We start from the raw sequence: 15,983 nt of genomic DNA, 5'->3' as shown, positions 1-15,983 counted from the left end.
ATTTTATGGATGAGCAGCATTCCACAATTCTTTTTGTTCGTTTGTTTGTTGTTTTTGAGATGGAGTCTCGCTGTGTTGCCCAGGCTGGAGTGCAGTGGTGCAAACTTGGCTCACTGCAACTTCCACCTCCCAGGTTCAAGCAATTCTCATGCCTCAGCCTCCCAAGTAGCTGGGATTACAGGTGCCTGACACCATGCCTGGCTAATTTTTTGTGTGCTTTGGGTAGAGATGAGGTTTTACCATGTTGGCCAGGCTGGTCTCAAATTCCTGATCTCAAGTGATCCACCTGCATTGGCCTCCCAAAGTGTGGGATTACAGGCATGAGTCACCATGCCCAGCAAGATTCCACAATTCTTTTTTTTTTTTTTTTTTTTTTTTGAGATGGAGTCTCACTCTGTCACCCAGGCTGGAGTGCAGTGGCAAGATCTCGGCTCAATGTAACCTCCACCTCCGAGGTTCAAGTGATTCCCCTGCCTCAGCCTCCCGAGTAGCTGGGACTACAGGCACGTGCCACCACGCCTGGCTAATTTTTTGTATTTTTTAGTAGAGATGGAGTTTCACCATGTTGGCCAGGATGGTCCCCATCTCCTGACCTCATGAGCCACCCACCTTGGCCTTCCAAAGTTCTGGGATTACAGGCATGAGCCATTGTGCCCGGCCCAGGATTACTTATAAAAACTATGATACTAGGCTGGTCAAAGTTATATCCTGGTTAATCATTTTTAAAGTCTGAATATTAAGTGAACACCTATCTAAGAATCTTAAACACATGAGCATTTTGCCGACATCTCAGAAGATTCAGTTATTTTCATTGAACCAATGATCTTAAATTAGTCTTACTTGCACAAAGCTATTTTATCAATAATTTCAGACATTTCTATATTTATCAATAATTTTACAACCAGTTTTATTTGCCAAAGATTCATGTGAATTTGAAAAGCATTTGTACTTAATTTATAAGTACTAATTTACTTAAAATTCAATTTGGTAGCATGTTAGACACATAGTGGGGAAAGGAATGATGTGATGTGTCAGTCAGGATAGGTCAACTGCTGTAACAAACAGCCCTCAAATCTCAGTGGCTGAACACCACACAGCTCTGCTTCTGGCTCACACAAAATCCTTGCAGACGGTCTTGGTTAGGCATCTCTCATCCTTGTGGTAACGCAGGGATCCTGGCTTCCTCCTTGTGATGCTGTTGTCTTCATCCTGCAGCTTCCTAGGTCACCATGAAAGCAGAGGAGGGTGTGAGGAAGGCATACCAGCTGTTTCACCTCCTTGGCCCTAAAGGGGTGTGTATTACTTCTGTTCATGCCTTAGTCCATTCAGGTGGTGGGCGCGTAGACTTCCATGTGGTGATTCAGGGACCCAGGCTTCTTGGGACTAGTAACTCTGCCAGGTTTCTTCCCTTAGATCCTTTGCCACTAGTTAGACTTAGAGAGGGCAGAGAGGGCCTCCCAGGAGACAGAAGTGACCTAATTAAGGAGTCACATGGTCCCAGACACTGCAAGGGGGTGGGGGGCTAGGAAATGTAGTCTTCTGGTGTGCCTAGGAAGAAGAAATGCATTCAGAGAGTGGAAGTACTGAGTCTCTGCCAGGACGGGTGGCAGCGTTCACAAGGGGATGGAATCCACACTAGGGATGGGGAGAGGTGCAGACTGGAGGCAAGAAAGTGGCAAGGTCAGTGAATGGAAGGTCGAGAGGGGTTGGGAAATCGTAGCCAGGGAGGGTCCTGGAGGAGAGGCCTAAGCTCAAAGGCTAGGAACTGGTGGACCCAAAGTGGGATGATTAAAACACATTTCAGAGCCAGGGCTATTTCTAGTGGGGAGAAAGTACAGGGCATGGTGGAAGGCCTATGCAGAGAAGATGTCAGTGAAGGTGGCAAGGTAACAGCGGCCAGGTGCTGCATAGGTCATGGAGGTAGAATGTTGAAGTCACACAGAGTGATGGCAGAAGCCTGGAGAGAAATGGGTTTTTAATTTTTTTAATACTGTGGCTGTGTGTTTCTTTGAACACTCTGTTCCAGGCTCTTTGTAACTATTCACTCATTTAATCCTTTAACAACCTTATGCAGTAGGTACTGGTATTCTCCTCATTTTACGGGCAAGGTACAGAGGCAAAGAGAGAATAATCACCTGCCCAGGGCCAAATAGCCAAAAACTGGTGGGGCTGGGATTAGAACTCAAGCAGCAGGGCCCCATTAGGCTACCTCTGGAATCTTCAGACCATTTGTTCACAATTCATTTATTCATTCCTCCAAACAGTCATTGAGAATTTGCAACGTGCATGCTCTGAAGGAGGAGGGGGCCTAAGGGGTCTGTAGATGCAGGAGGCAAGGACAGGAGAGGACAGCGTGAGCCCAAGGACATAGACTTTGGGAGAGGACTGGGAAGGGGTTCTTGGCCCGGCCTGGAGGCCTTGCTTGGTCGGATTAGTCAATCCTGCCTCCCGGGCGGGGGTAGGGACCACAGGCATCCTAGGCAGCAATCCAGCCAGGGAACCTTGGCCTTATCACAGGCTGCTGGTGGCCAAGGGTTTCCCTTTCCATCCACCACCCCCGTCCACGTGGCGCGGTAGCCTGGGTAGTTTATTGTTATCAGCATTGTAAATATAAATTCTAATCGCAAAAGCAGCTTCAGCACACTAAGTCCTAGGAAAATTGTAATCCCCTTAACCCCGCACCAGCCCCAACTTTGCGGGGCAACTCCTCGCCAGGTCCCAAGGGGGGGGCAGGGGTGGGGGCTTGTAGGGCAGGGAGGCCCGCAGTCGGTGGCGGTCAAGCTGCGCCGCTCCCCAGAAGCCCCGGGGCGGAGGGAGGAATGGGGGTCCTGGGACGCCTCACCGCCAACCCCGCCCCTCGCGCGAGGCCCCGCCCGCTGTTTTCCTTGGAGCTCCGCCTACCCCGCGGGCCCCGCCCCTGCCCGCCCCTTCTAAGGCCCCCTCCTCCCGGCGCCGCTCTCGCCAGGAGGGGCCAGAGGGAAGCCAGAATCCCGTTGGTCCGGATTCCTTCTCAGCGGGCAGCCGCTGGCCTTGGAATTCGGCCCGGGCAGTAGCGCTGGGGGAGGAGGGTCCGGCCTTCGCTTCCCTGGACCCAGCGGGTCTTCCCAAGGCCGCCCCTCCTCCCCGCCGCCGCTCATCCCCCTCTGCCTTCTTAGATGGCATTCTAAGAAGCTTGGGGGCCCGGCCAAGGCTACACGGACGGGCTGCCAGTGGGGCCCCACCGATCGCTGGTAGCTTCCACAAGCTGGTGTGGGGATGGGGGCTGCCAGCTCCCCTGCCTCCCTGTCAGTCACTCAAAGGGGGTGCCGACAGGACTGGGGGCCCCTTAGGGGCCTCTTGCCATTCAGGCCTGGATGGCATGTGCCCTTGGGAGGGGAGGATCAAGGATGGAGTAGGCCCACGACTGGCCATGGCATCCTGCGTGAGCAGAGCCGCTGTCCTGCCTGTGCCCCTGTGCCTCTGCTTACCCATCTGTACAAGGGGTCCCCTGCAGAAGGGAGGGCCAGCCCAAAGCTACCAGGCAAAAGTCCAGCCTGCAGGGCCCAGGGCTGACTGAGGGGAGAGGGGCCCTGTGCAGCCGGCAGAGGGGGTGCGGTGCCTGAACCCAGGTTGCCCAACTCCTAGCCCAGAAGTGTTATCCCCACAGTGTAACCTGCATGATGAGTGGGGTCTTTTTAAAAATTGTATTTATTTTCTATTTTGTTTGTTTGTTTTTTTGAGACAGAGTTTGGCTCTTTTGCCCAGGCTGGAGTAAAGTGGCTCAATCTTGGCTCACTGCAACCTCTGCCCTCCAGGTTCAAGTGATTCGCCTCCCTCAGCCTGTGAAATAGCTGGGATTATAGACACCTGCCACGATGCCCAGCTAATTTTTGTATTTTTAGTAGAGACAGGATTTCGCCCTGTTGGCCAGGCTTGTCTTGAACTCCTGACCTCAGGTGATCCACCTGCCTCGGCCTCCCAAAGTGCTAGGATTACACGTATGAGTCACTGCGCCACAATTTTGCATTTATTGTGCCAAAAATTGCATTTATTGTGTTACAAATGTAATGCAAGCTTAAAGCACAAAACCTCAAAGCAGGTTTTCAACAAACTTGGAAAGGGAGCTTAGATTGCCTGACTTAAGACTGGCGACGGTGGCTCATTCCTGTAATCCCACCACTTTGGGAAGCTGAGGTGGGCAGATATCGAGACTAGCCTGGCCAACATGGCAAAACCCCATCTCTACTAAAAATACCAAAATTAGCCGGGCGTTGTGGTGCACACCTGTAATCCCAGCTACTTGGGAGACTGAGGCAGGCCAGTCGCTTGAACCCATGAGGCAGAAGTTTCAGTGAGCCGAGATTGCACCACTGCATTCCAGCCTGGGCAACGAGAGAGGCCTTGTCTCAAAAAAAAAAAAAAAAAAAAAAAAAAAAATCACCTGACTTAAAACACAGGCTATGTGGACACAGGAAATGCATTCTGAGGGGCCCAGGGGATCATCTCCAGTAGAGGGACGGTCACTAGGTCATTGCCAGGGTCTACTATGGCAGCCCCAGGAGGCAATCATGTGCCCCAAGGGCCTCAGATTTAGATACATCTGAATAAGGATAATCAGATTAGTACAGAGATCTGTTGTCAGGCCTGAAAGATGTTTGTCACACCATACCACTTAAGGTGCTCTACAAACCATTATTATTATTATTATTGACAGTATCTCACTCTGTCACCCAGGCTGGAGTCAGTGGCTCAATCATGTCTCTACAGCCTCAATCCCCTGGGCTCAAGTGATCCTCCTGCCTCAGCTTCCCCAGTAGCTTGGACCACAGGCAGGTGTCACTATGCTTGGTTGGCTCCATTATTATTTTAAAGTAATCCCTCTATTACCTTGAGAATTGCAAAATTATCTTGAATGGGACTTTTGCATGTGTGTTAAAAGCACTGATTTGTTCAATTTAAGTATTTCAAACATGCCCCAGTTTTGGTAACCCTGTCGAGATGTTTCTTTTTTTTTTTTTAGAGATGGAGTCTTGCTCCTGACCTCAGGTGATCTGCCCGCCTCAGCCTCCCAAAGTGCTGGGATTACAGGCGTGAGCCACCGTGTCCCGCCTAGATGTTTCTTAATTTTTGAATGTGCCAGGAGCTTCAAAGAATGGAAAACTCTCCAGGCCCTGTTAGACCTGCCAGAGCTCCTGCAGGCTTTGCGCTTCCACTGGCACTTAGGATGAATGGGTATTTGCTGCTCTCTGCCAGGCTCTGGGAATCCAGCTAACAATAAGCTGAAAAGCATAGATACCCTTTGTGGGGCTTTGGCTCTACACCCAGCTCTTTCCTTGCTGGTTTCAGTGAATCTCCCCAACAGCCCTGTAGAGTAGGACTCCATTTGGGGATGAGGAAAGTGGCTTAGAAAGGTAGATGTTCTGTCCAAGGTCACACAGTGGGTGGCAGCATGACCTCTAAAGATTGTGTGTGTGTGTGTGTGTGTGTGTGTGTGTGTGTGTGTGCGCGCGCGCGTTATGGAGTCTTGCTTTTATTGCCCAGACTGGAGTGCAGTGGCATGATCTCGGCTCACTGCAACCTCCACCTCCTAGGTTCAAGTGATTCTCCTTCCTTAGCCTCCCGAGTAGCTGGAACTATAGACATGTGCCACCATGCCTGGCTAATTTTTGTATTTTTAGTAGAGACGGGGTTTCACCGTGTTGGCCAGGCTGGTCTCGAACTCCCGACCCAGGTGATCCACCTTGGCCTCTCAAAGTGTTGGGATTACAGGCGTGAGCCACTGCACCTGGCCAGAATTTTTACCCATAATATTATACTCAAAATCCCTGCAAATGAGGACAGGAGGAATGCCTGCCCCACCCACCAGACAGATGGGTATTCTAGTCACCTGCTTCCTCTGAGCTCTGTGGGCCCTAGACTTTGGCTGCGGGTGCTGAGGCCAAATGTATGGTAGAAGGGTCAGTCCAAGTCAGACCACACTTGTGCTCAGAGACCTCCAGAAAGCTGCTGGACCTACACAGCCTTTCGCTGACAGAGCTGGGCTGGGGCCACGCTCAACACTCAGGGAAAGCCCAGCTCCATGTCACTCTGCTAGCTGGCACTGCAACCCAATCTTCAACATGGAGGATTGCAGCCAGGTGGCCTCTGTGCTCTCATCAATATTTTAAGGCTCAGAACTGGAGCAGGGGTGCTTGGTCCTGGGTGTGACCTGGGAGGAGGTGTGAGCACAGCCTTGCCAGGGCTCTGCTTCTCCAGCCCGTGAGGGAACCCCCACTGTGCCAAATGTCTAGTGCTTCCTGGGCCAAAGGTGCTTATGGTGCAGAAGGACAGAAGGACAAGGCTCCCCTGGATGGGGTCCTGGGTGGAGTCCCAGGTCCTGCTGGCCTTTAACGAATGGTTTTATCCCCTGTGAAGCTCCCTTGCCACCTGGGAGATGAAGTGCTAATGACACTCACCTCACTGCTGCTTAGGGAACTTGCTGCATGCAGCATCTTTGAAAGGGCTCAAAGCCTGCTCCTACCAGGTGCTTGACAGTGGGTTCCCCCATCTTGGGGGGAGTCAGACTCACAAAGCCCTTTCTCAGAACAGGCCTTGGAGTTGGTGGCAGGGCTGAGGCCTGTGGGTGGACCCCGAGGAACCCATCAGCAGGAAATTCAGAGAGTGGACGGGAACTTCCCAATCTTTCCTCTATCCCTCCTAAGGCCCATCACCCACCCTCTGAGTCTGCTCTCAGAATTCAGCATCAATCACAGAGCTTTTGGATAATTTTTTTATCTTATCCTAGAGGAAAAGGTTTGGTAATTGGAACAACCTCCAATTACCTGCCATAGCAAGTTTCTCTCAAACTCTTGTCTACTTGTGCACAGACACTGACATTTTGGTTATCAAAGTGTTTGAATTATTTTTGTTTAAAATGTATTTTTATTTTCCTAGCCTCTGGTGCCCAGGCTGGAGAGCAGTGGCGTGATCATGGCTCACTGCAGCCTTGAACTCCTGGGTTCAAGGGATCCTCCCACCTCAGGCTTCTAAGTAACTGAGATTACAGGCACATGTCACTGTGCCTGGCCAATTATTTTATTTTTTGTAGAGACAGGGTCTCACTTGTTGCCCAGGCTCATCTTGAACTCCTGGCCTCAAGCAAACCTCCCACCTTGGCCTCCCAAAGTGCTGGGATTACAGGCATAAGCTACTACACCCGGCCCAAATTCTTTTCTTATACGACACTGTCTTCCCAAGCTGTGAAATGCTACAAGTGCATGTATTATTCATCTCCGAAAACCAACCACTGGCAGAGGCAACGCCATGCAATGCACTGCACGCAACCAAATGGTTACTTCTTGCATGCTATGCATTTTGCATACATTCTCTCAATCCTGGATGCTTGGGGTATTATAATCCCCATTTTATAGTTGAGGAAACCGAGGCTCAGCCCAAAGTCATAAGTTAATAATTGCTGAGCCAGGAGCTCACTGATTCATTCATTCAGCAAATATGGTCTCACTCTGTCACTCAGGCTGGAGTGCAGTGGGTGCCTTGACCTCCCAGGCTCAAGTGATCCTCCTGGCTGAGCCTCCCAAGTAGTTGGACAAGTGTAAGACACAATGCCCTGTTAATTTTCTTTTTCATTTTTAATTTTTGAGACAGAGTCTTTTTTTTTTTTTGAGACGGAGTCTCGCTCTGTCTCCCAGTCTAGAGTGCAGTGGCGCGATCTCGGCTCACTGCAACCTCCGCTTCCTGGGTTTTATGCCATTCTCCTGCCTCAGCCTCCCGAGTAGCTGGGACTACAAGCATGCACCACCTACGCCCGGCTAATTTTTTTTTGTATTTTTAGTAGAGATGGGGTTTCACCGTGTTAGCCGGAATGGTCTCGAACTCCTGACCTTGTGATCCGCCCACCTCGGCCTCCCAAAGTGCTGGGATTACAGGCATGAGCCACCTCGCCCGGCGAGACAGAGTCTTGTTATGTTGGCCAGGTTGGTCTCAAACTCCTGGCTCAAGTGATCCTCCTGCCTTGGCCTCCCAAAGTGCTGGGATTACAGCCATAAGCCACCATGCCTGGCCTTGAGGCAACCTCTTCCTCCCACAGGGAACTGTGATCCCATAAAAATGTCTGAGGCTTTTCCTAACAAAAGCCAGCAGATGCCAGAAAGAGTTATTTCAAATTATAGAGGGCCACTCCTTACTTTAGTGTCCCTTCCTCCTGGCCAGATTTCTGGCATTCCTTTGAGATTACCAGACTGGTGCCAGGGGACAGTGGGACAAAGGGCTTGTCACCTGGGCAGGCCATTGGCATGGCCCCACCTCCCTGTGAGCCGGTATTTTTAGAGAAAGTCCTTGGCTCCTTTATCGAAATGGCCTCCCCAGATTGAAGCCCTTGGCTTCTCAGCCTTTCAAACATCCAGTGGCCGGCCTCCGTCCCAGGGGCCTTGGTCTCTCCTACGTCCCTGCAGGTCAACTTCCAGGCCTGTCACCACAGCAGCCTTACAAAAGTCCCCTTTCATTTTTATCCTTAAATAAGACCATTTTGCGTGGAGCAAGTTTAGCCAAGTACACACTCTAAAAGATTTTTGCGGCCGGGCGCGGTGGCTCACTCCTGTAATCCCAGCACTTTGGGAGGCCGAGGCGGGCGGATCACGAGGTCAGGAGATCGAGATCATCCTGGCTAACACGATGAAACCCCGTCTCTACTAAAAATACAAAAAAAAAAAAAAAAAATTAGCCAGGCGTCGTGGCGGGCGTCTGTAGTCCTAGCTACTCGGGAGGCTGAGGCAGCAGAATGGCGTGAACCCGGGAGGCGGAGGTTGCAGTGAGCCGAGATCGTGCCACTGCACTCCAGCCTGGGCGACTGAGCAAGACTCCGTCTCAAAAAAAAAAAAAACAAAAAAACAAAAAAACATTTTTGCTTCTGGAAGACTGTGAACTCCCCACATAGAAGCATTTCCTGTGTATCAGGCACTGGATTTCCTAAGCCCCTGGCAGCCCAGGAAACCTCCTGTTTCAGCTCATGTCCCATAAAATGGGATCCACAATTTTTATATGTATCAGCACCTCACTTCCAGGAAGGACGGGAGCAGTGAGGGGCAGTGTGTGGCAAACGGTAGCAGGGGCCCTTGCCCCTCTACCCCGGCAAAGGTGCGTTAGTCACGGTCACAAGGCTGTTTCCTGCGGGGGATGGGGAGGCAGGGGCAGCGTCCACAACGCCAGTAGCCCCGTGGCACGCACCTTTGGCCTGTGCTCTGGGCAGTTGCGGCGGCCCCATGGCGGGGATGATGCCCCTCCCTCGCCGGTCCCTGGGCCTCCAGCCCTGAACTTCTAGGCCCGAGCATCCTCAGTACCACGGACAGGGAAACTGAGGCTGCGGGAGGCGTGCAGCCGGGCCCAGCCTGGCCCACCGTGTGGCCTCGAGCCCGTCACTTCTTCCCTCCTTCAGACCTCGGTTTCTTAGTAATTCTTCGGGCTCCGCGTTGGACAGGGCGAGGACGCGCCTGTCGCAGCGCTGGGAAATGTTACAAAATCACACCCACTGAGCCCCAGGAGGAGGCTGCTCGCCCAAGGTCACGCGGAGAGGGCAGTAGCCTCCAGACACGTTTCCTGCCTGCCCCTGCCAGGCCCGGCCTCTGATGTCACGGGGCTTCCGAGGGGTCCAAGGAAACTTTCAGCTCCCAAAGCCAACCCCGGGGTCCTCCGAGGCTCAGGAGCCTCCCTCGCTCGGCCCAGTCCGGCTCCGTCCCACCCCGGAGCCGCTCTCCCGGCGCCCCCCGCGCCTCGCTCCCCTCTCCCCGTTCCCTGCGACCGCCGGGGCGCCCCCTCGACGCCCCGCCCCCTTCGCCCAGGCCCCACTCACGGAGGCCGCAGCGCTCTGGGTTGGGGGCGGCGCCGCAGCCAATGGGGAGGCGGCGTGGCGAGGGCGGCGGCGGTTATGATGCGCCGGGCCGGCAGACGGCGGCCAATCAGTGGCGAGCGCGAGGGCGGGCTGTGACGCGGCCGGCGCTCCTCGTGCGGCGGCGGCAGAGGAGCGAGTGCAGCGGCCAGCAGTACATCCCCGCTCCACAGTCTCCACAGTCGCCGCAGTCGCCGCAGCCGTCCCGCGCGCCCAACCGCCGCGGCCCCCTGCCCCGCCGGCCTGCCAGTGAGAGAGCGGCGAGCGGGCGCCCGGCCGGACCCTGAGCCTAGTCCTCTCGCGCTGCGGCCGCCCGCGCCTCCTCGGCCGCCTGTCGGGCATGAAAACCAAATTCTGCACCGGGGGCGAGGCGGAGCCCTCGCCGCTCGGGCTGCTGCTGAGCTGCGGTAGCGGCAGCGCGGCCCCGGCGCCCGGCGTGGGGCAGCAGCGCGACGCCGCCAGCGACCTCGAGTCCAAGCAGCTGGGCGGCCAACAGCCGCCGCTCGCGCTGCCCCCTCCGCCGCCGCTGCCGCTGCCCCAGCCCCCGCCGCCGCAGCCGCCCGCAGATGAGCAGCCGGAGCCCCGGACGCGGCGCAGGGCCTATCTGTGGTGCAAGGAGTTCCTGCCCGGCGCCTGGCGGGGCCTCCGCGAGGACGAGTTCCACATCAGTGTCATCAGGTCGGTGGCGCCGGGTCTGGGGGCCGCGGGCCAGTCAGGTGACGCGGGGCGGGGCCGGGGCGGGGTCCGGGCAGGGGGCGTGGGCCGGGGGGGCCGGGGGCCGCGGGAGCCGGGGCCGGGGCGGAGGCCGGGGACCGGGGACCGGGGACCGCAGCCGGCGAAAGCCCTCCTTCTCCCAGCCCTGGGTAGTCCAAGGGAAGCGGGTTCGCGGCCGCCGCAGGCCGTACACAAGCAGGCTTTTGTAAAAACGTCGGTTTCATGAGAAAACGGGTCTGTTTTAGGAGAACAATACCGTTCCATCACGAAGTGCGTGTGGTACTGACGCTTAAGATAGGTCTAGAAAGTCTCTGCGGTTTAGGGCCTTGAATGAAGGTGTTGTGGCTGGCTTTAAAAACACAAACCACTTTTTAACTTTTTTCTGTTAGTTTCTCGAGTTCGCGATTTGATGTCTTGTCCCCTCTCCAAGAGTCATTGTTAGTGGAGGAGTAGCATTTTCTCATCCCCTAAGAGACATCACTATAGCTGTGTTACTAGACAAAGGTGGGAGGCGTGGCTCCTAAAATAAGAGTAAGGTAAAAATGTTTTTTCCTTTTTTTTTTTTTTTTGAGACGGAGTTTCGCTCTTGGTCCCCAGGCTGGAGTGCAGTGGCGCGACCTCGGCTCACTGCAACCACGGCCTCCCGTGTTCAAGCGATTCTCCTTGCCTCAGCCTCCCGAGTAGCTGGGATTACAGACACACGCCACCACGCCCGGCTAATTTTGTATTTTTAGTAGAGACAAGGTTTCTCCATGTTCGTTAGGCTGGTCTTGAACTCCCGACCTCAGGTGATCCACCCGCTTCGACCTCCCAAAATGTTGGGATTACAGGCATGAGCCACCGCGCTCGGCCATTTTTTCCTTTTTTTAAACTTGAAAATATTTAATCTTAAATTTGAATTACAGAAGTACGCGTGTAGGTATTCAGACTTAACAGAAGTCTGACCTTCTTTCACCACTCTGCTCCGAAGACATAACCATTCAACCTAGTGTGTGCATCCTTTTATTTAGACCTTTAAAGATGTGTTCCCGGGCCGGGCGCAGTGGCTCACGCCTGTAATCCCAGCACTTTGGGAGGCCAAGGCGGGCGGGTCACGAGGTCGGGAGATCTAGACCATCCTGGCTAACACGGTGAAACCCCGTCTCTACTAAAAATACAAAAAATTAGCTTGGTGTCGTGGCAGGCGCCTGCAGTCCCAGCTACTCAGGAGGCTGAGGCAGGAGAATGGCGTGAACCCGGGAGGCGGAGCTTGCAGTGAACCGAGATCCCGCCACTGCACTCCAGCCTGGGCGACAGAGTGAGACTCCATCTCAAAAAAAAAAAAAAAAGAAAAAAGAAAAAATGTGTTCCCGACTAGGCGCGGTGGGTCACGCCTGTAATCCCAGCACTTTGGGAGGCCAAGGCAGGAGGATCACTTGAGGCCAGGAGGTCGAGACCAGCCTGGCCAACATGGTGAAACCTCATATCTACTAAAAATACAAAAATTAGCTGGGCATGGTGGCGCACACCTGTAGTCCCAGCTACTTGGGAGGCTGAGGCAGGAGAATCGCTTGAACCTGGGAGGCGGCGGTTGCAGTGAGCCGAGATCACGCCACTGCACTCCAGCCTTTGACAGAGAGAGACTGTCTCAAAAAAACAAAAACAAAGAATGTGTTCCGTCATTTTCTGCCAATTTTCTTTTAATTGGCTGACCAGGTTGTGTGCAGTATCTAGAAATTTGCTGGCTGGCTGCCACCAGTAATCCCCAAGTCCAGTTTTGGTCATTTGATTCCTTTTCTGTGCCCACTGTCTTTCACCAGAGCCACTAATGCAGCAAAATTAACTCTTTGAGCTTCACTTCCTCTTTGTGCTTCAGCCCCTCTGACTGCTTATGAGCTAAGAGTGAGAGTTAATAGGCAGTTGGTAAGGAAGCAGAGAAAAGAAAACCGAGGCTGTTTAGATAATCCCTGAATTGCTTAATGGCACTTAAAAAAAAATTCAGCTCTCTCCAAGGTTTACTTTAATCTACTTTTAGTTAGGCCTGAAAATTCTCAACTAGAAGGGCGATCATTTTAGGCCATGTACTCATCAGTCTGTGAAATGAAAAACCTAAAGGAGAAGTGACTTGCCTGAGGTCAGTGGCTGTTTACTGCCCTTCAAAGCCTGAACTGCCAGGTCTCTGGTGTCCCCTTCTCCTGCACCAGTGCTCTAGCCTGCGGCCTGTGAAAATGTTTGGACACCCTAGATCCAGCCTTAAGATATTTTCATGGCTTTCTCCAGGGAGAGTCACTCAGCAGTTAAACTTTTGCATTTTGCTCAAACCAGTTATTAGGAAAGCATTGAGGATGTCTTGTTTCTTTTCTCCAGGAGTTAGCAGTCTTGGAAAACACAGCTTTCCTTTTGGATTGGATGACCTTTTTACATAATGTTGCAAGAGTACACTCTCTCAGTCCTGTGTTCTGAAAGAGAACATAGTTATGGAATAAGTTTAATAAGGAGAAAAAAAGGTGATTTAGGACATGGGAAAGTGGGTGATGTCTAGCTTTTAAAAAAGACACAAGGGCATTTGGAGGTGCGGAGAAGGAGAGGAATTCGTCTGGTTGAAATTCAGTGATTCTCCATAGGCAGTTGCAGTTATTATGGCTCCAGCTATCAAATTTTACTGACATTTCCCAATCTGATTCTGGTTTTTGGTTTTTTTTTGGAGACAGGGTTTCACTCTGTCGCACAGGCTGGAGTGCAGTGGTGTGATCACAGCTCACTGTAGCCTCGACTTCCCAGGCTCTGGTGATCCTCCCACCTCAGCCTCTCAAGTAGCTGGGACTACAGGCACGCACCACCATTACTGGCTAATTTTTGTATTTTTGTAGAGATGGGGTTTCGCCATGTTGCCCAGGCTGGTCTTGAACTCCTGAGCTCAAGCAGTCCTTCCGCTTCAGCCTCCCAAAGTGCCAGGATTATAGACCTGAGCCACCATACCTGGCCCCGATCCGTTTCTGGAGCTCCGTGTTTCACTGAGTGCCAGTGTATCTGCAGTAGTTGATGAGACTTCACCATCTCAACTCAGTGCATTCCTATTCCAAATTTAACCCTTTGGCTCCTCCCCACCCAGGAATGTGCTTCTGCTTTCGCTCTGCGTTTGTAGCAGCAGCCTGGCCAGAGCCCCAGGATCATTTCTAACTCTGCATTCCCCCAGAAATCCCTCCTCTGCACACAGTTGTAACTCAAACCTGATGAGCTACTTTTGTATCCCCACCTTCTGTCTGGTCCCTTTGCTGTCCTTGCTTAGACACTAGAACAGGAGGTGCCTTAGGATCTTCTTGCATTTTGTGTGTTCCTTCTAATCCATTCTGTATCTTGTTGCTATGGATTTCTCAAATATTGGAAAATAAAATCCAAACTTGTTTGCATGGTCTAAACTTGAGCCTTGGCCTACCTTTTTATTTTTTATTTTTAAATTTATTTTTTGAGATGGAGTCTTGCTCTGTCACCCAGGCTGGTGTGATCTCGGCTAGCTGCAACCTGTGCCTCCTGGGTTCGAGCGATTCTTGTGCCTCAGCCTCCCAAGTAGCTGGGATTACAGATGCACCACCACATCTGGCTAATTTTTGTATTTTTGGTAGAGATAGGGTTTCACCATATTGACCAGGCTGGTCTCGAACTCCTGACCTCAGGTGTTCCACCCTCCTTGGCCTCCCAAAGTGCTGGGATTACAGGCGTTAGCCACTGCACCCTGCCCGGCCTAACTTTTTAGACTGGTTCTTTTTGTTATTACTGTTTTAAAATCACTCCTTCTCCAGAACCACAGCAACTAACATTGAGCTAGTTACACTGGAGCCTGCATTTTCTGAATGAGCTTTGTGTTTTCAGTTACCAGGCCTTTCTTTGCCCCTACCCTCTGCTTGGCAGCCTTTCCCTTGGTGTGTTTCCTTTAAAATTCCTCTTTCAAGGCTTAACTCAGAGAGAACCAGACATACTGAATTTCTTTCCCCTCTGTGTCTCATCCTTAGCACTTTGTACATGCAGGCCTTGTTATCACCACCCTTAACACGTTTGTGTGTGTGTTTATTCATTCCATTCTCTTGTTAGATTGAATTCCTAGAGGGCATTTCATGTTCATCTTTGTATCTCCAGCACTAGGATAGTGCCTGGCACACCGGAACTGGATAAGTGTAGAAATTGTCATTTTTAGCTTAAGTTGGCCTCTTTGCTGTGTGATGAACGGAGATCCTTGTCTGAGTCTCTTCAACTGTGAGTGGTATAGGGAAAAATAAAAATTGTCCTAACGTGAGAGTTGTTGTTAATGAGCTGACCACTTAGAAAATTTGTTCATTTCCAGACATCACAACTTAATACTAACTTCTGTCCCTGCCTATCAAATCAATAGTATGTTATTAGCATTTTCTTTCTTTCTTTTTTTTTTTTTTTTAAGACAGTCTTGCTCTGTTGCCCAGGCGGGAGCACAATGGCGTGATCTCAGCTCACTGCAACCTCCGTCTCCCAGGTTCAAGCGATTCTCCTGCCTCGGCCTCCCGAGTAGCTGGGATTACAGTCACGTGCCATGTCCAGCTAATTTTTTTTTTTTTTGGTATCTTTAGTAGATACAAGGTTTCACATGTTGGCCAGGCTGGTCTTGAACTCCTGACCTCATGATCCGCCTGCTTTGGCCTCCCATAGTGCTGGGATTACAGGCATGAGCCACCACGCCTGGCTACCTGGCTAATTTTTGTATTTTTTGGTAGCCACGGGGTTTTACCATGGTGCCCAGGCTGGTGTAGAACTCCTGGGCTCAGGTGATCCGCCTGCCTCTGCCCAAAGAGCAGGGATTACAGGCGTAAGCCACCACACCCAGCTTAGAGTTTGTTATTTTCATTGCTGATTGATAAGGTCACAGGAGTTGTGAAATGAAGTTTAAAATCTTGTGAAGGATACAAGATTTCATGAAGTTCAATGAATGAAATGTTGGAGACTAAGTTTCACACACATCTTTTGACATTACGTTCCACAGACCCACTAACAGTGAAAAGAAAACCATTGAGGAGGATGATACCTTGGGCCCTGCAAAATAGAATCATATCAAAAGATGGAGAGAGTCCCATGAAAAGACTGGCCAAGTCCTCAGATACTGTAAAATTAATGCAGTAAAACTCACATAGGAAGTTAATTGTGTCTTATGGTGCCATCATAATTTTTTTGGAAAAATTGTGCCCAAACTCCCTACTTTTCATTTTAAACGTTTGCTTTTCAAATTAAACATAAATATGTAGTTGTATTATAACCTAAATTATGTTACATATAAGAACAGAAACAATTTTCAATTTCATTTTTCAAGATACAATTTTATTTACACTTTGTTTTTACTGGAAAGTTTTGTTCCTTGGGTGGCTGGCTTGCTGGCTTTCTTTTTCTTTCTTCCTTTTTAAACTAATAC

General features: G+C 51.4%; 1 protein-coding gene across 6 annotated transcripts in view; it reads left to right on the top strand.

Moving 5' to 3' along the window:
- The first annotated feature begins 9,928 nt into the window (after positions 1-9,928).
- CHKA (choline kinase alpha) overlaps positions 9,929-15,983 on the top strand; it is a 68,115-nt gene continuing 62,060 nt past the window's right edge. For 5 of the 6 annotated variants that reach the window (XR_004665135.3, XR_004665134.3, XR_008620218.2 and 2 more), the window contains exon 1: positions 9,985-10,537. Coding sequence is in view for 3 of the 6 variants with exons in the window: in XM_034933183.4 (XP_034789074.1) it covers positions 10,200-10,537 (338 nt within the window). In the remaining 3 variants the exon portion in view is untranslated. Of the gene's footprint in view, positions 10,538-15,983 lie in introns of all 6 variants that reach the window. The other variant, XM_034933182.3, reaches the window with a different exon arrangement.

The sequence above is a fragment of the Pan paniscus genome, chromosome 9, assembly GCF_029289425.2.
Source record: "Pan paniscus chromosome 9, NHGRI_mPanPan1-v2.0_pri, whole genome shotgun sequence".
Classification (NCBI taxonomy): Eukaryota; Metazoa; Chordata; class Mammalia; order Primates; family Hominidae; genus Pan; species Pan paniscus.
Note: the sequence above shows the minus strand (reverse complement) of the source record. Positions and strands in the feature narration are given on the sequence as shown.